This window comes from Saimiri boliviensis, chromosome 1 (genome assembly GCF_048565385.1).
Source record: "Saimiri boliviensis isolate mSaiBol1 chromosome 1, mSaiBol1.pri, whole genome shotgun sequence".
Classification (NCBI taxonomy): Eukaryota; Metazoa; Chordata; class Mammalia; order Primates; family Cebidae; genus Saimiri; species Saimiri boliviensis.
This window is the reverse complement of record NC_133449.1, coordinates 128,213,571-128,235,006: the sequence shown is the minus strand read 5'-3', so window position 1 is coordinate 128,235,006 and position 21,436 is coordinate 128,213,571. Positions and strand designations below refer to the sequence as shown.

The 21,436-nt window shown below is 42.8% G+C and overlaps 2 protein-coding genes across 4 annotated transcripts; one reads left to right on the top strand and one right to left on the bottom strand.

The window, feature by feature from the left end:
* Window positions 1–538: 538 nt before the first annotated feature.
* UNC50 (unc-50 inner nuclear membrane RNA binding protein) lies at window positions 539–12,651 on the bottom strand. Of its 3 annotated transcripts, XM_074403935.1 has the most exons (7): window positions 12,419–12,549; window positions 11,128–11,411; window positions 9,962–10,082; window positions 2,601–2,740; window positions 2,414–2,515; window positions 1,635–1,685; window positions 700–780 (listed from the first exon to the last, which is right to left on the bottom strand). In XM_074403935.1, the coding sequence occupies exons 2-6, from the start codon at window positions 11,405–11,407 to the stop codon at window positions 1,678–1,680; spliced, it is 651 nt and encodes a 216-aa protein (XP_074260036.1). In that variant the 5' UTR covers window positions 11,408–11,411; window positions 12,419–12,549; the 3' UTR covers window positions 700–780; window positions 1,635–1,677. The 3 variants fall into 3 exon arrangements, with proteins under 3 accessions (XP_010350356.1, XP_003941342.1, XP_074260036.1); XM_010352054.3 differs by lacking the exons at window positions 1,635–1,685; window positions 12,419–12,549 and adding an exon at window positions 12,556–12,651 and having other exon boundaries at window positions 539–780; XM_003941293.4 differs by lacking the exon at window positions 1,635–1,685 and having other exon boundaries at window positions 539–780; window positions 12,419–12,556.
* On the top strand, window positions 12,633–21,425 carry COA5 (cytochrome c oxidase assembly factor 5). Its single transcript, XM_003941294.4, has 3 exons — window positions 12,633–12,832; window positions 17,059–17,142; window positions 20,380–21,425. The coding sequence occupies exons 1-3, from the start codon at window positions 12,734–12,736 to the stop codon at window positions 20,419–20,421; spliced, it is 225 nt and encodes a 74-aa protein (XP_003941343.1). The 5' UTR covers window positions 12,633–12,733; the 3' UTR covers window positions 20,422–21,425.
* The last annotated feature ends 11 nt before the right edge of the window (window positions 21,426–21,436 follow it).

Below are 21,436 nucleotides of genomic sequence, written 5' to 3'. Positions count from 1 at the left end.
GCAGATGTTCACTTTATTATATGTACTCTATAGTTCCTAAAATAAGAGTAGCCAGCCACCCAGGGCCTCTTCCATCTAATATATTTTGGGGCTGTAAGTAAGTTTTTAATGTAGAAAATGCTGCTAATGATGCTTAGGGCCTGAAGTACAGTGACTCCTGTTTGAGTGACATTACAGGTTACAGAGGATTCTGAAGGTTAGAAGGGATCATGTGGCTTATGTAAATATTTAAAATGCAGCTCATTAGCAATAGAGATTATGCATTTTTGTGGATAGGAGAGAGAGGGGGTGTGTGTGTGATTATTCCCATGTTCCCCAACTAGTCTTTCAAAAATACTAATTCATATTATTTTACATTTATATTTTCTCCATGCCCTTAGCATCTTATATGTAGCTCCTATCTGTGCAAATATTAGAATAACACACATGCTTTAGTTTAAAAAATATTTATTATAGAAATGTACATTTAATTAGTTTTAAGGAATGTACCTGACCACAGTGTTAACATGTATTTCTTCAAATTTGCAAACTTTACATCTTTAAGATATCTACAAGGATAGTTTATTTACAAGTTTTACAAGAAATTATCACTTCACAAATACTGTTGACACAGTTATGATTGAATATTCTCAATTTTTTTTTTTTATTTCACTCTGTACTTATAGAAAGAACACAGAGTATGGGTGAAGTTCCATCCCAGTGCCAGTGACAGCCCGTAGAGTAGAATCAGAGGTGCAAATGGATACAGAAGAATTACTGTATTTTTCAAAAATGGCAATGCTAGAAAAGAAAGAAATCCAAATTGGTTTTTAAAAAAGCAAATAAATGACTGATAAATGAACATTTTGAAAGACAGCTTACTCCAACATGTGGCGTGGACGGGAACGAGTCTTTTGAATAAGTAAGATGATGCTATTTATAGCCAGAACTAGATTAGTCTTCCCACCCTCTGTGCTGTCGTCGTCTTGTATAGGGCCGGGAAGAAACCTCGAGATGAATTATTTGAGCATAGAGGCTGACTGGGACATACACTGGATCAAGAGAGGTTAACAGTAAGGGAGAAACATCACAGTACTCATGAAAACAGTGGTGAACTTAAACTTGTGACTGCCTCAGAAGCCTCTAGGAGTCCAACTGAAAGTACAGAGATGGATGATGTTACAGGAAGACATCTTTTAGCTAATTGAAATTTTCACTGTAGAGCATTATACCCCGACTTTAAGAGGGTGTGAGCTCAACTAGTAGTCCAAGATTTAGGAAAGAACTCAAGATCTGGCTCCAAATATTGATGTTTCTTGCTCACTGTTTCGTTAGCAGGACCCTACCCCATGCATCCTGACCTAAGTATTTCTCATACAGGAAGTTCTTAAATGGAAACTGAACTGTACTCCAACTATTCTAAGTGGTACAGAGAGTTACCAGGAGTGCTCAAATATCCACTTCAAAGAAACCACAGCGCTGCCATGTTCTAATCACAAAACACTTTCGAAATTCATTAGAAATGGCACAAACATCTCCCCTGGACTACAGAAAGCACTCCCCAAACAAGACATTACAACAAAGGGGTTAAGTGGTCCCTGGCATACAAGGTGGGCGGGGTGGGGGGTGGTGAGATGAAAGTGAGAGCAACTGACCAGAGAAGCCAGGCACAGTCAGAGCCGTCTGTACTAACAGGTCCTAACCATCTAGAAACAGGAAAGGATGGGCTTAGAAACGTACAGTGCTAACAAGTCGTAAGTAAAGTCTCTAGATTTTATTTGGCTTTATTTAATGGAGATCATTTCTTACCATAAATGAAGAATAACATGTTCCTCATTCATATTAAGAAAAATGAACTGACAACAGGATCTAAGAGTAAATCTGCACACATGTCCCGAGGACAAAAATGTTGGGCCCTATCTTCTGTGATCGTCTACAGAACCATATGGTAATCACGAAAACTAAAAAGGCAAAAAGATGATTCAAAAGGCTTCAGAGAATTTCATTTCATACATGTGTGACTAGATGCCAGGCCCTACCTTTCTCTACTCTACCCTAGGTAACCCACAACCAGAAACCATGGGGGAAAAGGAGGAGTGAATGGGCTTGGATTCCTGCAAGTCATTTGGAGATAACCAGTATGGTTTAACATGGTTCCTTGAAATTATAAAATTTGTTCTATACCAGCTAGACCATTTTCTAGCTGCATGACCATGGGCAAGTTGCTTCATCTCTGTGCCTCAGTTTCTTCATTTGAAAAAAGGAAACAAGTAAACCTATATAATTGTTAATGAAGATTGAGATAATACACATAAAATACTTAGGACAGTGCCTATAAGTGTTCCATAAAAGCAAGCTGTTAGTTTTACTGTTAGAACTTTCCCCCTCTTGCTATGTTCTCAATCAACCAAAAACATTGAAAAAAATTACTTACCACTGTATCCCAGGAAAGTGACATAGATATAATAGCCAACTGCAACCAACCATAAGGTATTTCCAACTAAATATCCAATAAATGTGTCTGTCAGGATAACATCTGCCAGAAGAGATGCAGACAGTGAGTCCCTTTACCAATGCATGCAATGAAGACTAGGATAATATTCTAAGTAACTGCTACTTACGGTTGATGAAAAAAAGCTGGATAAAATGCAGAATGACCAGGAGTGGATAAAAAGCATTGAGATGCACATCAAAAGCATAGCCCCATTCCACATCATAGTCTCTGCTCTGTCGTTTCACTAAATACTTGTTAGAGATGAACCTAAGAGCAAAATTAAAATTTCTTTCATAATAAAATTAATTCTGTAAATGTTTACTAACTACTTTCTATATGGCAGACATTCTAATTTCTGGAGATACAGCAGTAAACAAAACAGACAAAAATCCCTGCCTTCCATCTAGGGGGAAAGACTGACAATGATTTAAGTATGCCGGATGGTACTATGGAGAAAAGAGAAATGGGTAGCAGAGAAACGTGGAGAATACAAACTTGAGATGCAGTTTTACATATGAGGGTCATAAGGTAACGTTGGGTAAAGACCCAAGGACTGTCATAGTGCCTGGTAGGTCTGAGGAATGAGTAAGAAGTCCACTGTGCCGAAAGAAGACAAGGAGCAAGAAATGAAGTCAGAAAAGAAACAGGGTTGGGTCCAACATCTAGTCACACAGGCTCCATGTCTTACAGAGCCTGTGGCCATTTTAAAATCTGGCTTTTATTCCTGGTGCAATGAGAAGCCACCGTGGAGTTTTGAGAAAATTATTTGACTTAAATGCCTTGACAGAGCTGCCGTGGTGGCTGATCTGAGGACAGACTCTAGAGACAAAAGTAGAAGCAGAGACCGGTTAGGCTACTGCAAGGAAGAGATGAGCAGAGGGGCTGGTCGCAATGGAGGTGCTAAGATGTGGAACACACGATACTCTGAAGCCCGTGACGTAAAGTACTGGATGTGGAGTATGAGAAAGATTGAAGGATGACTGAGAGATTTTTGCCTTGAACAAATGGAAGATGGAGCTGCCTTTAACTGAGGTGGGGCTGGCTGTGAGAAGAGTGATTTTGAGGCAGGAAGGAGTGTGCACGAATTTGGACTGTTAACGTTGAAGATGCCAACTAGGATGAAGAAGCTGTATACAAAGTCTAGAGTTTGGAGGACAAGCCCAAACTGGAGATACAAACTCGTCAGTGTGCAGATTATATTAATATTTAAAGCCACAGGCCTGAATGATTTCATCAAAAAAATGAATGTGGATAATGAATAAGCCCAAGACCTGGGTCAACCCCCTTTTAAAAGGAAGGTGAAATAGGAATAGCAGTTAAGGAAGAGTGACATATCTAGCCTTAAGAACAATTATTCAAGCTTAGGTGACTGTTCTACAACACGGCCTACTAGTTTTTTAGTTCAGTGATGAGTGAATAAAAAGTAAAACATCTGAGTAATAGAAAAGTAGATCTTCAAAGAACAAAAACTGTGTTATAAACATATATTGGAAATTTAATGTACTTTTTAAAGTATTATTTCATTTCAACTCAAGGATACAATTAAGAATATGCTATTCTGGCACTGGGAATAAAAACAGAAAATAAATAGAGGAAAAACATGGTACAATACCAATGGTAACAGTCCTGCATTTAGTTATCTGAAAATGCCAAAACAATACTGAACAAACTAGAGCTTTCCCAGACAGTTTCCTTTCTAGCCAAGAACGGTGTGCCATTCACATCGTGTGGAGTCAATACGTAGCTCACTCCCCAAGAACACCCTTTCTGTAGAAGTTCTCTGCTGCCACTGTTCCCCTCCTTATCTCAAATGCGCACTTTCCAAGCCTCTGGCCTCACTGTGAGTCTCATCTCTAGAACACACATGCGCCTTCTGAGAGCACTCTAAGGCACTGTGATTTTCACCTCCCAGCTCCATATTAACAATGCCAGTCAGAGCTCATCATGGTCATGACTCTTGCCTCTAGCTCTACAGTCATCAACCTCAGTGTCTACTGACCTTCTTTTCCACTATTCAACAAGCTCCTCTAAACTCAACATGGCAGCAAGGGCTGCTTCATCTGCACCTGCTGCTTTCTCAATCATCGAAGCCCAAACTTTGCAGGCCAGCCCAAAGGGGCCTCCTACCCACTCCCGCTTCCCGATCCCCCCTCACACCTTGTTATCTCAGGAAGCTCTCGAATCCATCTCTCCTCTCTATTCCTATTACCACCACACTATCTGGGCCTCCTCTACTCCTACGCAGACCTCTGCAGGTGTATCCAGCCTTGCCTACTCACTACTACAACTTCTGCCTGCTCCGCTGCCATAGAAAATATTTTTCCTAAAATGTGAATTTGACATTATTTCCTTACTTCAAAGCCTCAAAGCTACCCACCTCCTTCTGCCCCCAACCCACACATGCAGTCTATGGGACAAAGTCCAGTTTTTTTCCTGAATGGCATTAAGGCCAATTTCTCTAGTCACATCTCTCCCCTAGTCACTCGGTGTCACCCTGTGCTCCCAGACCTAGCGTGCTGTTCCACCTCTAAGCCTTTGCACTTGCTCTTCCTGGTACCAGGAGTCAACTATTCCGCATCTCCACAAAACACCTCCTCATGCTGGTGTCTGTGGCACCTCTGGATGCTCATAATTATAAGGAATCATTTCTCTTTCTAGTTCCTCATACAACATAGGTTCTCACAAATACAATTAATCTCTTTCTATGTAATTCAAACTATGATTCAGACTCACATGAAAGGTGCTAAACTCCAAGTTGATTTAGTTTCTGTGGCTGATATAGTTTAGCTGTGTCCCCACCCAAAATCTCATCTTGAATAGTAATCTCCAAAATCCTCATGTGTCAAGGGTGGGGCCGGGTGAATGTAATTGAATCATGGAGGCAGTTTCCCCCATGCTGTGCTCGTGACAGTGGGTGAGTCTAAAAGATCTGATGGTTTTGTAAGTGTCTGGCATTTCCCACTTGCACTCACTCTGTCCTGCCACCCTGTGAGGAAGGTGCCTGCTTCTGCTTTGCCTTCCACCATAACTGTCCCTAGCAATGCAGAACTGAGAGTCAATTAAACCTCTTTCCTTTATAAATTACCTCGTCTCAGATATTTCTTCATAGCAGTGTGAGAACAGACTAAGACAACGGCCCTCCAGAATTACTGTATTCATGGCAGGATGCTTCTTATAAATCAAACTATTCCTCTGAAAGTCTTATTTATTGAAATTTTAAGATACACCATTTGCTTTTCATGAAATTCTTGGTAATGACTTACATTAGTATTAATTCTAGAATTTTATATTAACAGTGCACAGCATTAATTGGCTAACCAGCACATGTAAAAGCTCTGCTGTGCTAGTCAGAAGTTACAAAGGAAAATATAGGCATATGTCATTGTATTTTGAGGTGCACTGTACTGCACCTCACAGATTACTGTGGTTTTTTTCTTTTTACATATTGAAGGTTTGTGGCAACTGGGTCCAGCAAGTCGGCCTCTGCCAGTTTTCCAGCAGTATATGCTCACTTCATGTCTCTGTGTCAGCATTTTTTAGCAATAAAGCATTTTAAAATTAAAATCTGTACATTGTTTTTTAGAGACATAGTGCTGTTGCACACCTAGACTAGTACAGTGTAAATACAATTTTAATGTGCACTTGGAACCAACAAATCTGTGTGACTCACTTTACTGTGGTATTTGTTCTACTGCAATGCTCTGGAACTGAATTGGCATATATGGGCTATGCCTGTAAAAGGCTGGTATCAGCTGGGTGTGGTGGCTCACGCCTATAATCCCAGCACTTTGGGAGGCCAAGGTGGGAGCATCACCTGAGGTCAGGAGTTAGAGATCAGCCTGGCCAACATGATGATACTTCATCTCTACTAAAAGTACAAAAATTAGCTGGGTGTGGTGGTGTGCGCCTGTAGTTCCAACTACTTGGGAAGCTGAGGCAGGACAATCACGAATCTGGGAGGTGGAGATTGCAGTGAGCTGAGACTGCGCCACTGCACTCCAGCCTGGGTGACAGAGTGGGATTCTGTCTCAAAAAACCCCTTCATGTTGAAAACTCTCCATAAACTAGGTATTGATGGGAACATATCTCAAAGTAATAAGAGCTATTTATGACAAACCCACAGCCAACATTATACTGAACGGGCAGAAACTGGAAGCATTCCCTTTAAAAACAGGCACAAGACAAGGATGCCCTCTCTCACCACTCCTATTCAACACGGTATTGAAGTTCTGGACAGGGCAATCAGGCAAGAGAAAGATATAAAGGGTATCCGATTAGGAAAAAAAGAAGTCAAATTGTCTCCATTTGTAGAGGACATGACTCTATATTTAAAAGCCCCCAACCTCCTTAAGCTGATAAGCAACTTCAGCAAAGTCTCAGGATACAAAATCAATGTGCAAAAATCACAAGCATTCCTATACACAAGTAACAGACAAACAGAGCCAAATCATGAGTGAACTCCCATTCACAATTGCTACAAAGAGAATAAAATACCTAGGAATACAAATAACAAGGGATGTGAAGGACCTCTTCAAGGAGAACTACAAGCCACTGCTCAAGAAAGTAAGAGAGGACACAAACAAATGGAAAAACATTCCATGCTCATGGTTAGGAAGAATCAATATCGTGAAAATGGCCATACTGCCCAAAGTAATTTATAGATTCAATGCTATCCCATCCAGCTTTCTGTGACTCTCTTCACAGAATTGGAAAAAACTACTTTAAATTTCACATGGAACCAAAAAAGAGCCCACATAGCCAAGACACCCTTAAGCAAAAAGAACAAAGCTGGAGGCATCATGCTACCTGACTTCCAACTATACTACAAAACTACAGTAATCAAAACAACATGGTACTGGTATGAAAAGAGATATATAGACCAATGGAACAGAACAGAGGCCTCGGAAATAATGCCACACATCTATAACCATCTGATCTTTCACAAAAACAAACAATGGGGAAAGGAGTCCCTATTTAATAAATGGTGTTGGTTTGTCCCAATTCAGGCAACAAAAGCCAAAACTGGCAAATGCAATCTAATTAAACTCCAGAGCTGCTGCACAGCAAAAGAAACTGTCATTAGAGTGAACAATCAACCTAAAGAATGGGAGAAAATTTTTGTAATCTCTCCATCTGACAAAGGGCTAACATCCAGAATTCACAAAGAAATTAAGCAAATTTACAATAAAAATCACCCCATCAAAAAGTGGGCTAATGATATGAACAGACACTTCTCAAAAGGAGACATTTATGCAGCCAACAAACATATGGAAAAAAGCTCATCATCATTGTTCTTTAGAGAAATGCAAATCAAAACCACAATGAGATACCACCATCTCACGCCAGTTAGAATGGCAATCATTAAAAAGTCAGGAGACAACAGATACTGGAGATGATGCAGAAAAGGAATGCTTTTACACTGTTAATGGGAGTATAAATTAGTTCAACCATTGTAAAAGACAGTGTGGTGATTCCTTGAGGATCTAGAACTAGAAATACCATTTGACTCAACAATCCTATTACTGGGTATATATTCAAAGGAGTATAAATCATTTATTATGAAGACACATGCATACATATGTTTATTGCAACACTGTTCACAATAGCAAAGACATGGAACCAACCCAAATGGCCATCAATGACAGACTGGATAAAGAAAATGTGGCACATATACACCATGGAATACTATGCAGCCACAAAAAAGGATGAGTTGATGTCCTTTGCAGGAACATTGATGAAGCTGGAAACCATCATTTTCAGCAAACTAACACAGGAACAGAAAGCTAAACACCACATGTTCTTACAAGTGGGAGTTGAACAATGAGAACACATGAACACAGGGAGGGGAACATCACACACAGGGGGCCTGTCGGTGGGTGGGGAGCTCTAGGAGGGATAGCATTAGGAGAAATGCCTAATAGATGATGGGGTGATGGATGCAGCAAACCACCATGGCACATGTATATCTATGTAACAAACCTGCAGGTTCTGCACATGTACCCCAGAATTTAAAAGTACAGTTTAAAAAAAAAAAAAAGGATGGTGTCATAAGTCATAGTTGCAGAGTTTTGCTTAAAATACTAGTAGTAACTACCAAATACTGAACACTTAACTGTGTTCAGGTACTCTTCATACCATAATTCTCTCAAAAGTTGGGCAAAATAGATAATTAACTTGATTTTACAAGAGAGAGTGGGACTAAGGGTTACACAGATAACTAACTTGGCGTTTGAACCCAGGTCTCTCTGCAACTAAAATGTTCTCTACAGTGACCACCACACTACTCAACCACTGGTTCTCTACTGAGATTGCTGGCCATATCCCGTGCCCTTCATCCAGTATGACAATAACACAGGAGAACTTCATCAAACATCAGATTTATCCTCAAGTACACTGCTGTTGTGAAGTCAAACAAAGGCAGACTGAGAACCCTTTTGACAAAACCTGTCTGTCTGTGTGTGGGCGGGGGCGGGGGGCGGTGGGGGGAGAGGGTTTTATTCTCAGGAGGAAGGCCTGAAAAGTTTAACAACAATCCTTATTTTTCAAGTATACTTCATTTAATGCAAAGATTCAAAGATGCCACAAAATACCCTTTAGATCTAAATGGATTTAAACGCAATGAATATCTAGAAGTGGTCTCTACTGACAAATGCAGAAAACCATGCTATCATCCAGACAACTTAAGCAGAACTGGCTAAATCTGTAATATTTTTGCAAAACCAGGGATTTTGTTAGTATGAAGAAAATAAATCTCTGGACCCCCAAATCACTATGCCAAAGGTACAAGTCAAGCTTCCAACTGTGTCAGTCAAACTTGCCTCCTATTGTAATCCTAAATAAGATAGCTTATCTTTACAGCTGTGGGACATAAAGTCTTTCTGTTCATCTGAGACAAGTGTTTATCTGATTGCTTTATTGTTTATGTAAAAATGCAGACTCACTCACCGAGCCAGACTAAGGCATAAATGACTATTCCTGTACCTGCCTCTCACAAGTAAACTGTGTATTCAGTGAAAGGCTGATCAAAGACTCAAAAGAATACAACCATTTGTCTCTCATCTAACTATAACCTGCCTTTCACTGCTTTCTTGACTGAAACAGTGTACTTCTTATGCATATTTACTGATGTCTCATGTCTCCCTAAAATGTTTAAAAGCTGTACCCCGACCACCTTGGGCACATGTCATCAGGACCTCCTGAGACTGTGTCACAGGCATGTCCTTAACCTTGGCAAAATAAACTTTCTAAATTGAGACCTGTCTCAGATATTTTGGGTTCAAAATATAATCATTATTTCAATTATTTGCTACACTTTGACAATATAAACCATCCTTTAGAGTATTTTCTGATATAGGTGGCAACACACAAGGGCAAACTGTAATAATCTTGGTAGTCAAAATTGATCATTCAGGACTCTATCTTGGCTTCAATTTCCAACAAACGGAGATGCTACAGCGGTATCTGAAAAACCAAAGTTATGGTACTTACCACATTAAAGTTGCTATCAGAAGACCAACACCTACGCAATCTATGAATACAACCCAAAGGAGAAGCTTTATTGTCTCAAAGAATCCCATGTCCAGCACAAAGCCAAATCCTATAGTGGACACTGAAAGAAAGATTCACAATATTCATTTAGGCACTCTGCTAGATTCTGGAAATACAGAACACATCCCCTGCTCCCTAGATGCCCAGGCTAGCGAGAGAGACAGGTGTGTAAACAAAACTCCCAAAACATGTGAACACCACCTTGGAACACAGCATGGCTACTGAGGGAGCTGAAGTTTCCTGAGAAGGGCCCTTGCCAGGCTGATTCACCATGGTGGCCTCAGTATTTAGAATGGCAGTCTAGAGCAAGCACTAACATAGTTTAAGTCTAGTTAAAGGTGCGAAACAGCCTATAAACTTCAATGTCCTACACACTTCAACACCCTACAGGTAAATGAGACCCTTGCGTTATGGAATTGGAGAACTTCAGTTTCTTTTTTTTTTTTGAGACGGAGTTTCGCTCTTGTTACCCAGGCTGGAGTGCAATAGTGCGATCTCGGCTCACTGCAACCTCCGCCTCCTGGGTTCAGGCAATTCTCCTGCCTCAGCCTCCTGAGTAGCTGGGATTACAGGCACACGCCACCATACCCAGCTAATTTTTTAGATTTTTAGTAGAGACGGCGTTTCGCCATGTTGACCAGGATGGTCTCGATCTCTTGACCTCGTGATCCACCCGCCTCAGCCTCCCAAAGTGCTGGGATTACAGGCTTGAGCCACCGCGCCCGGCGAGAACTTCAGTTTCTCAAATTCACATCAATACCTTTACAGCTCTCACTCTGGATCTGCCTGACAGAAATGCAATTTCCAGTTTCCTATTCATTTTCACAGTCAGCTGGCATTTGGGTACCGATTCACAGTAGTTATAAGGACATGGACTGAATCTCGTCCCCTGCTGTTCAGTGTCCTAGGGCAACAATTTACTCTGGCATCTGTAGAACCAAGAAGACTAAGACTTTCTTTCCTGTGAGATTTTTGAGGCCTTAGTAAAAAGGAGAAGCAGCTTCCAATATTTCCAAATTCTGACCCACAAACACATTTATAATAAATGAAAAGTCTTATCAGAAATGCTCAGCGTTCAAGTCTATTACAGATAAACTACCACTTACCACAGAGCCAGATACTTAACAGTACCAAGAAAGCAGGGTCATCTCTGGCCCACTGGTCCTTAGTCTGTTTTCGGTAATGGAAGTTTCTGTAAACTCTCTGCGGAGACGTGAACAGGTAGAGCATCTGCCAGGCAGCAAACTCAAAGTCCATCTGCCGAAAGCGGAAAAGTCTTCTCAGATATTTGTAGCGTTTTGCTCCGGCTGTGTGTCTTGCTGCATCCCTGGAACTCAGGACTCCATTCCCCTGCACTGAGGAATTCAATGAAGTACTCGGTAACATCTTCCTAGATGGAAGAAAAACATTTATTTTACACGTATTCTGAAGAAACTTTTGGCTACCGGCACCCCTCTTGGGAGGGAGGTCACTTTTCATGTTCTTCCCAACCCTAGAGAAAGGCCAGGGGTCAAAAGCAAATGCAGTTGGTTCTGAAGCGGGTCTTAGGGCTTGGGAACTGCAGACTGCACCTCAGGCAAGGGCAAGAGCCCACCCTTTTGAATCACCTAGTAACACTTATCCACGGGCAGCTACCATTACAGAGACAGGGGGATGAAGTGACTGCCTCATGACTCCGAGGACAGTGATAGAGCTAAGATTAGAAATCTGACTCGAAATTCCGTGCTTTTAAGAAAATGCCACAAAGCTTTTAAGAAAATGCCTAAGAAAACAATGTTTCAGCCGGTTAGAACACCGTTCCCGAAAAGGTGAAATAAATAGCCTGTTCACACAAATCCATGAGCGCACGGCCAGCAAGCTCCTCGGTCACTAAAATAAGATTAAAAACCAAGCAGAACTCCTATCCCTAGTGTCTGACATCCGGAATAGTTCAGCAGAGGGAGCGGCAGCTTTGGAGTACAGTCCAACCGGTCCCAGCTCCGAGGAGCGCCGGCCACCGCTCGGCTGCCGGTTTCCCCTGCACTTCGCAGGCTCCCGGGGCGCTGGCAGCGCCTGGCCGGGCCCAGCTGCTTCCTTCCCGCCCGCGGCCGCGGGGAAGGCTGCCAGATTTAGCAAATAAAAACACAACGCCCAGCTCGATCTGGATTTCAGACAGGCTACGAATAAGGTTTTAGTATACCTACAAGTCACGCAACATTTCGGATACGCTTATGCTAAATGCTCTTTATCTATGCAAATATAACTGGGCGTCCTAATTTGAACCGCAACGCCACCGCGGCCGGACGCTGACATGGTCACTGTCCGGCGGCAGCGACGCCAGGCCTCAAGCTGTCAGGACTACATGGCCCCCAGCGCGAGCCCGGGCCGCGGGCGGGAAGAGCGGTCCTCAGGCCTCACCTGGAGCCCTGCTGCAGCCTCGACCCGCGTCCGAACCAGGCCACCACCTCCTCCCACCAGCCGAGCCCAGCAGCCGCCGGGCCGGCTTCCCTTTCCGCAACGTAGCCGGCGCTCACGGCGCGCCGCTTCACACGCACCCGCGTCCGTCGCGCGTCCACCACCTCTCGGCCTCCGTCGTCCTCGGCCCAACGGCCGCGGCCCGCCGGAAGTTATTGCAACTGATTTCCGGTCCCCTACTACGGGATTCGCTGCCGGCGAGGTCGCAGCTGCTGCGGTGGAAGAAAGTAGACTCCGCAGCGGACGGGAAGCGCCGTAATGCCCCAGTATTACGAGGACAAGCCGGAGGGCGGCGCGTGCTCGGGCTTGAGGGAGGACCTGGGCTTGTGTCTGCTGCAGTCGGATTGTGTGATCCAGGTAGCGCAGCCGGGTGCTCCGGGTGGTGAAGACGCCTGTCCCGGGGAGGTCCGGCTCGGCGGAGGGCTGCAGGATGCCTCGGCGGCGGTTCGAGTTAACCGTCCCGGGCGTAAGTCACAGCTCGGGCTCGCTGAACGTGCGCACATCCATTGAGCTATCGGAGCTCCAGTTCTGTATGGGGTTAAATCGGAGATAACGATACCCACCCGTCGGGTTTTTGTGAAGATTAACCTATTTCCGTTCACGAGGCGTTTATTGAATGCTAGCGGTCTGCTAGGTTCTGAAGACAAAAAGGAGAATAAGCCAGGTTTCTCGCCTGCCCAGAAATGAGAACCTGTAGAATGAATGATTCCAGAGAGTTAGGTAAACCCGGTACACTGCCCTGGCCAGTAGTGTCTCTTTTCTGTTCAGTTGTGACTGAATGTATGCTAAATTTGCTTTGTGTTAATGGGAATTTGTTTCTGAGTTACAATTCTCTGCATTTTTGGATGTTAAGTTGTAAAAATAAAGCAACTCCGTATTTGCACGATTTCGTAATCTTGCTTCCCCTACCCTCTTCCTTCACTTCCCGGCTACAGTCACAGGTCTCCTCAGCACCCAGTCTGAATGCAGAGGCATGTAGTGAGGTTCAGAGTGGACCTGGGTTCTGCTTTTGAGCCCAAGTAAAGCACGAGTGCCTTTTCCAATTGCGGAGGTCGGAGGGCATTCAATTGTGTGCAATTATCTTTGCACGGAGGGATGTAGTTTCATAAAGGTGCTGTCATTTCAGAGAAAAGATTGCCCCCAAATGGACATCCACTATAAGGCTGTATTAGTATTTCTTCCGATTTATTTATTTCTTCACGATTTATGTTTGGTTTACCGATTTTAGCAGTTAGCCATTCTCGCCTCCCAATGTCTAGTAAAACGAGTTATTATAAATTTAAAAGATTATCTCGCCCAACTTCCTTATGTAAATGAGGAAACTGAGGTACCATTGTTTTCAGGCTCCCCTGTCCAGGGCTGTGCTCCCTTTGCCCCTCATTCACTGGTGCTGCTGTTCAGCCCACTCCTGGTAAATGCCTCTTAAGTGGCAGGCGTGGTGCCTGACACGGGTGGTAACAAAGATGTATCAGTAACAGTCACTACCCACGTAAGCTTGGTGTCATGGGAGAAGTAGACATCTAAAAGTCTAAATTCTGCCATAAAACTAAGCATTTATTAAACATGCGTTTAATGACTAGATTTTGAGGGAAAAAAATGCCTTAGCCCATGGAGAGCGTCTGATTTTGCTTCAGAATTTGGAATAATCTTCTGAGGTGACATTTGAGCTGAGTCGAAAGGTTGGGTAGTAGTTTATCAAGTAAAGGAGCGGGAATTGCGGTTGTGAGGGAAATCTAAAAGAACACCAAGTGCAGAGGCAGAGAGATGGGAGGGCCCAGAGGAGCTCGTGTCCTTATGATAGTGCAGCAGAAGGCCTGAGGGGAAGGTTGCAGCCAGGTGTGAAGGCCTGCGTGTGTGTCAGGGTGAGGAGATTGGATTTTATCCAGACGTTCAGGCCATGTTGATGAGTGGTCAAGGGAAGAAAGTGCGCCAAGTAGGACTGAGGAGAGAAACTGCAAGCTGAGGGCACTATCAACAGCACAGAGAATTCCAAGCTGGCTTTCTACAGTGGTTGACACAGCAAACATGTATGGAGTGCCAGGCTCCAATTCAGGGAACAAATACCGATGAATGGAACATGGTCTCTCCAGTGCAGAAAGCTGGGCTTTGGAAGGCTAGCATGCTTTAGGCAGAGATGATGATTGGGACAGCTGGTACAGACTTTGCTTTCCCTACCATTCAATACGTGGCCCTACCAATGCTCAGTTTGGTCAGCCAGAAAGCCTGATGCTTATGAACAGTTATTTAGCTGGATGCATTTTGTGTTAAATTCATTCTGAATAGTTACTTCAGCTGGAGTGTAAAAGGGCAATAGTGAGGAGGTTTTCAGGTCCAGAACAATCTCCTACTTTCTTGGATGGTGTCACTGGCAGCTACTGCCCACTACTCCTCACTGGAGACTGAAGACCAGGGAAAGCTCTGGTGAGGTCCATGTTTGCTCTGTATGGCAACCTTATTTATGATGGAGATTTTAGATTTCTTAAGTTCTTGAAGAAAAAGGTTAATCCGATCTTAGGTCAGGTTGGTGCCACAGACTCTTCTGGCCAGTATTTAACCCATCTGAAACCTGCAGCATCTCACTCTAGGGAGGAATTCAGCATAAACGTGTATTTAGTTCTAGGTGCTGCTTTGGGAGATTGTCAAGGAGTTAGAGGGTCTCAGAGGAACTCAGGGTAATGGTAAGTATGTAAATTCCAATGGGGTTGGAGGAAAGCAGGGAAAAAATCAGATGCAAAAGGCATCTCTTGCAGAGACGTATTAGGATTAATGACTCCTGGATGATCAGGACAATGAAACTCTGCAAGAGGAACTCCAGACCTGCTGGCTCTTCATCAGAATCACCTGGAACTGGTGTGGGTTTTTAAAAGTACAGATTCCACTGCTGCCCTTACCCCACCCCCGATTAGTTAAGTTTCTTTCCTAGGTTGGTTCTTGGGCACAGCCATGTTTGAGAGTACTGACTGATCTTGATCTCAGAAAGCAAAAAAGCTTGGGAGTGTATTAGTTAGAACATAAATTCAAGTACATGTTTCAGAGACCCAGGATAATAGTGGCTTAAACAACTTTCTCTTGTTTTTGTACGTATAAGCAGGTCCTGGTCATTTCTCTCAGTCTTCCATGGACACAGACCCTGTTGATCTTGTGACTCTATGTGCTGTGAAATAGGAAAATGTAGGAAATAGGATGTTGCTCTTACAGTCACGGTTCAAGACTGCTTTGCTTCCACATCATCAGGCCCGGCAACCTTATGGAGTAAAGCAGGCATCCCCAAACTGCGGCCCCCTGAGGCCAATTATCCGGCCCCCTGCCACACTTCAAGAAGGGGCACCTCTTTCACTGGTGGTCAGTGAGAGGAGCACAGTATGTGGCGGCCCTCCAACGGTCTGAGGGACAGTGAACTGGCCCCCTGTGTAAAAAGTGTGGGGACGCCTGGAGTAAAGTGAGGAAGAGGGGCAAGCCTCTTTAAGGACCCACCCAGCAGTTGTACCCCTGTTCACCACACATTCCAGTGGCTAGAACTTAGTCACATGACCACAACTAGATGCCAGGGTGTCTAGGAAATCTCACCCAGCCATATGCTGGATAAAAAGGAAGAGCAGACAACTAGCAGTCTGTCATTTGGAGTACAGTAGATGACTGCCTCTTAGCTTTAATGTACCTAATGGATCTTTACCCCAGGCAGTTGGCAATATAGGTTGAAATCTTTTGAAAAAGGTAGCATCTTACATAGTTTGAAGAGGTATCAGCTCATAAACAATCGTTACAACCTTTTGTATGGTTAGGCTTTTGTCTGCCTCCACGTGGTTCATGTGGGCAACACATCCCAGCAGAAGAATTGCAGCATTTGAAGAGGAAGGAAGCTTGCTACTCTGATCCACTTTTGAGAGTCACTGATGTGGATGACATTTGATATCCAGGACCCAGGCAGACATACGGACTGGAAGGTGGCCAAGATTCCTGGGGAACAGGAATACCACAGACATAGTGCCCTGTAGCTTTTCATAGTAAAAACTAGCGGAGTGTGCCTAGCACTTGCAACATAAAGGTTCTGGGGAGTGCTTGCAGTGAGGGGGTCATAGAGTCAAAAATCTGCTTGAGGGGAAACCCCCGATTATGCAGAGCCAGTGAGCATTGAGTTACATTTTTTCCTGGTGCATGAATGGGCCACATGTTTCTATTGAGGTAGTATTCCAGCCTGCCTCGTTAATATCTACGTAAAGTGTCTCCTACCAACACTAAAAATGTTCTGATGTTAGGGTACATAGTTCACACATTTCACAAATAAGGAAATGAAGATAACCCTTTCTAGATTTTTATATAAACATTTTAAGTAAAAGTATCCTATAGAAACCTGTGTTTTCAAGAATACAACAGTGCCCTTCAAGTTCCCGAAAGTTACATTTATTTTTTCGTTCTTTAGTTTAGGCACCAACAGCCCAAATGAATTAAGAACTGTTTCTCACATAACTTTCTATTTTCCTCTTTTAACACTTTAAAAAAGAACTATTTTCAGAAGGACAATTATTTTGTACTTTGTGAGAAAATTTCCAAGGTGTTTATATTGTTTTATGTGTCTGTCGTAGGAAGGAAAATCCCCTCGGGAGTGTCTGAAGGAAGGATACTGCAAAGCTTTGAAAAACTCATTTTTTGAGTGTAAAAGATCAACGGTAAGTGGTTAAAGATTTTTAAAAGCTTATGCTAAAAATTAGCTACATGGAAGTTAAATATATGTATGACTTAATAGTTACAGATAAGTTGCAGTGATACGGTTTGGAAAAAAAAATGTGGATAGTATTTCTTATCCAATGAATTAATGGTAGGTAGCATTCATAAAAACCCAGAGCTCACTGTTATGTTATTCTGTCACTGTGCTAACCACAGCTACTGAACTTCATGCATTTCTGAAAGTGTGAGAATGAAGTCTCAGCAGGTATCGATGGGTACAAGTTGATGTTGGCCACTTGAGTTGAGATCAGTTGGCAATTGTACACAGACCTATAATGTGGAGCTCTAAGGTGTATATACTCGTGCCTTATGTGACTAAGAGCAAATGTCAGTATCTGTGTTTGAATTTTGGAGGGCTGGATTGTAGAAATAGGGCCTAAAAGGGGATTCCAAATCTCTGGGGTTCATCCTAACATTCTCTGATTTGGAAGCTTTACAGAGATCTTTGGAATGAAAACTAAGACCCTTTTTTAAGAGAAAAGCATAAAACCAGAAAAATGAGCATCCCATTAAAGGAAGAAAGCACTTGGACTTGAGGATACTTTTTTTTTTTTTTCTGAGATGGAATCTTGTTCTGTCACGCAGGCTGGAGTGCAGTGACCCAGTCTTGGCTCACTGCAACCTCCCAGTTCAAGAGATTCTCCTGCCTCAGCCTCCTGAGTAGCTGGGATTACAGGCACCTGCCACTACACCCAGCTAATTTTTGTATTTTTTAGCAGACACAGGATTTCACCATGTTGGCCAGGCTGCTCTTGAACTCCTGACCTCAGGTGATCTGCCTGCCTCAGCTTCCCAAAGCTGGGATTACAGGAGTGAGTCACAGCCCACTATGCCTGGCCTTGAGCATGCTTTTACTTGCTTAGGAACTACACTGCAAACCCCTTCCCTTTTGTTACTTTTGTTACTGCAAGTGGTTGTAAACAAAGAACTTGAGCATTTTTTGCCAGCTCATCAGATTCAGGGAGGATGTACAGTTAGATTAAATTTGGCCATGCTCTTCTTCCTTTTTCAAGTGACATCTTTTCCTGTCATTCAATGTGAATAGAGAATGATTTTCTTGTCTTCTCTCACAAAGATTTGTTACACATGTGAAATGCAAGCTTTTAACTTTGTCAAGAATTTCAAAGCATGTACAATAAACTCTGAAATTCTCTACCTGAAGGTTGGTTTTTGATCTCCAAAGAACAAAGAAGTCAGATTATTTTTATTTTTACAATTTATCTACCTTCTGCAGAAATTTTTAACAATCTTGCACAAAAAGTAAAATGTTCTTGGGCCAGGCACAGTGGCTCACGCCTGTAATCTCAGCACTTTGGGAGGTTGAGGCAGGTGGATCACGAGGTCAGGAATTCAAGACCAGCTTGGCCAAGATGGTGAAACACCGTCTCTACTAAAAATACAGAAATTAGCTGGATGTGGTAGTGCACCTGTAATCCCAACTACTCAGGAGGCTGAGGTAAGAGAATCACTTGAACCTGGGAGGCAGAGGTTGCAGTGAGCCAAGATCGCGCCACTGCAATCCATCCTGGGTGACAGAGTGAGACTCCATCTCAAAAAAAAAATAAAAATAAAAAAATGTTCTTACCATTTCTCCATAATCAGTACAAGGCAGAGTTTCACATGTACTTTGACACTGAAAAGAGCACCTTAGGGACCCCCTTTTTTTTCTTTTTGCTCACTTTAACCTCCGCCTCCTGGGTTCCAGTGATTCTTGTGCCTCAGCCTTCCAAGTAGGCGGGACTACAGGCGTGCACCACCATGCTCAGCTAATTTTTGTATTTTTAGTAGAGATGGGGTTTCACAGTGTTGGCCACGTTGGTCTCAAACTCCTGATCTGCCCACCTCAGCCTCCCGGAGTGCCGGGATTACAGGTGTGAGCCATTACGCCCAGCCAGTTTAGGGAACTTTTTATAATCTTTCTCTAAGACCGTGTTTTACTGTTGGCCCTCCAAAATGAATAGCATCATATCACTTTTAATGTAACTTGTTATACATGCTTGGCAAAAAACAAACATAATTCAAATTGTATAAGTCATTTTGCATGCTATTACAGACAGTGAGTGTGTATCTCATTGAAGGTGAGATGGGAAGTTTGAATCTGCTGTTCTCATAGTGTGAGCAGCTCACCATCCTGATTATTTAAAAAATTATTTTTTAAATGCATGGCTTTCACTACGTCACCTAGTGATCCATCGATAAATGGCTGTCTGTCCACACTGCCTTTGTGGGACTAATTGGCAGGGTCTGTTTCCAAAATAATCCCTTCCTATATAGCAGTGGTCCCCAGCCATTTTGACACTAGGGATGGGTTCCATGAAAGAAGACAATTTGTCCTAGGATGGGGAAAGGGGTGGGGGATGGTTTTGGGATGAAACTTCCACTTCAGATCATCAGGCATTAGATTCTTATAAGGAGCATACAACCTACATATCTCGCATGTACCATTCACAGTGGGAGTCACGCTCCTATGAGACTCTAATGCAGCTGATCTGAATGTCATGCCCCTGATCTGACAGGAGGCGGAGCTCAGGCCCTAACACTCTTCTGCTGCTCACCTCCTGCTCTGCTGCCTGGTTCCTGACAGGCCATGGACTGGTACAGGTCCACGGCCTGGAGGTTAGAGACCCCCAGTATAGAATTTCTGGGGAGTGACGTTGACTATGCAAGTTTGCCTTATAAACTAACCAGAACCCTCCACTCTACCTACCTACCACCCTTGAGAAATGGCTCCATGGTGAGGCTTCAGTCAAAGAACATGCTGCCAGCTTGTGAGGCGGGAACTCACTTGAAGGATTTTTAATCCCAAAATAATGTGTTACTTAACATTTTTTCAGGGCTCATCAGTTACAATTTAAAGATTTCAAATATATTTGAATATTAACCTAAACTTAGAAAGTTTTCTAGAAAAAGGACAAATATTGAGTATAGTCCAAATAAAAAGTTAAATGTAATTTGGATTCTACTTGTGAAGAAAATCTTTATTGATCGCCTTTAAGTGGAACTGCTATTTTTAATGCCATCTTTATTATTGTGGTTTTTCTTGGTAGTTTTGATGTCATTGCCTTTTTGATTTTGCTGATAACTGGTTTATTTCTCTCATGTGGTGACACCCCTTACCAAAGTAAGGGGTGTTTAATTATATTGAACCAAATGTGACTTAATTGTACATTTATTTTCAGCTGGACACCAGGGCAAGATTCAGAGGAAAAAAAGGATATTGATACATTCTGTTGAAGCCAAGATGAAAAACAACAAAGGATTTTCTCTGGTCATTAACACAAAGAAGCCAAAACAGGAAACCTACTTTTTACTACATCTATTTGGTTGGACTCGTTTCCCCTTCATGGCACAGTGAAGAAAATGGATGAGTTCTGGTTTTGAATATGTATAAATGATTCTCTTGATCCAAATTATTTTTAGAAGAAAAACCTAATTGAACAGTTATGGCTTAAGAGCATAATAAATGTGTTTTGAGAATTGTTCTAAAGCACAGAGAAGGAAAGATTGTTATTTGCAAACTTGACTCTTCAGTCAGATTACACAATTTGCACTGGCAATTGATGTGACTGACACAGTTGATAACATGGAGCCTGTCCCAAAGATGTCTTTTGGGAAAGTTTAGGATAAAACTTTTTCTTTAGTTCAGTCTTTCCTGTCTAGTTCTGAAATAAATTTTGTTTGTTTGATTCCTTAGAGAAGAAATACTTCGTTTGTGCTCTGATTCGCGGAAGTAATAACCTCAGCACTTACCAGGCGTAGCTGACGCTAGGCCTCAGATTGTGCTGCCCAGGCTCTTTACCATCATCTTCGGACTGTTTTTGTTTCCTGGATTCATTTTCAGGCTGGCACTCTCTACATAATGGGCCAGTGTCAGCTACAAGTCCACATCCTTATAATCCATGATTCAAAAGGGAGAGAAAACTTCCTTTTCCCGGGTCCACAAATCAAATCCTAGAAAGGGGCTCTGGTCTTCCAGGGTCACCTGCCGTTGCATTGGACCAGTCCCTGTGGAAAAGGGGATGTGGGCCTGTGATCTTGGCCAGGCCTGGGTTACATGCGCTGTCATTGTTAACTCCTGTCAGAATCACATGGATTAGTGGGCCAAATCCCTAAAGGAAAGGGGTTTAGAGCAAGTGGAAACAACAGATACCCACTATAGAAAGCAAGAATGAAAACCATGAAGCAGGTGAAGATTAGCCTTACAGTGATTTTATTCTGATCACTTTAGAGTCAAAC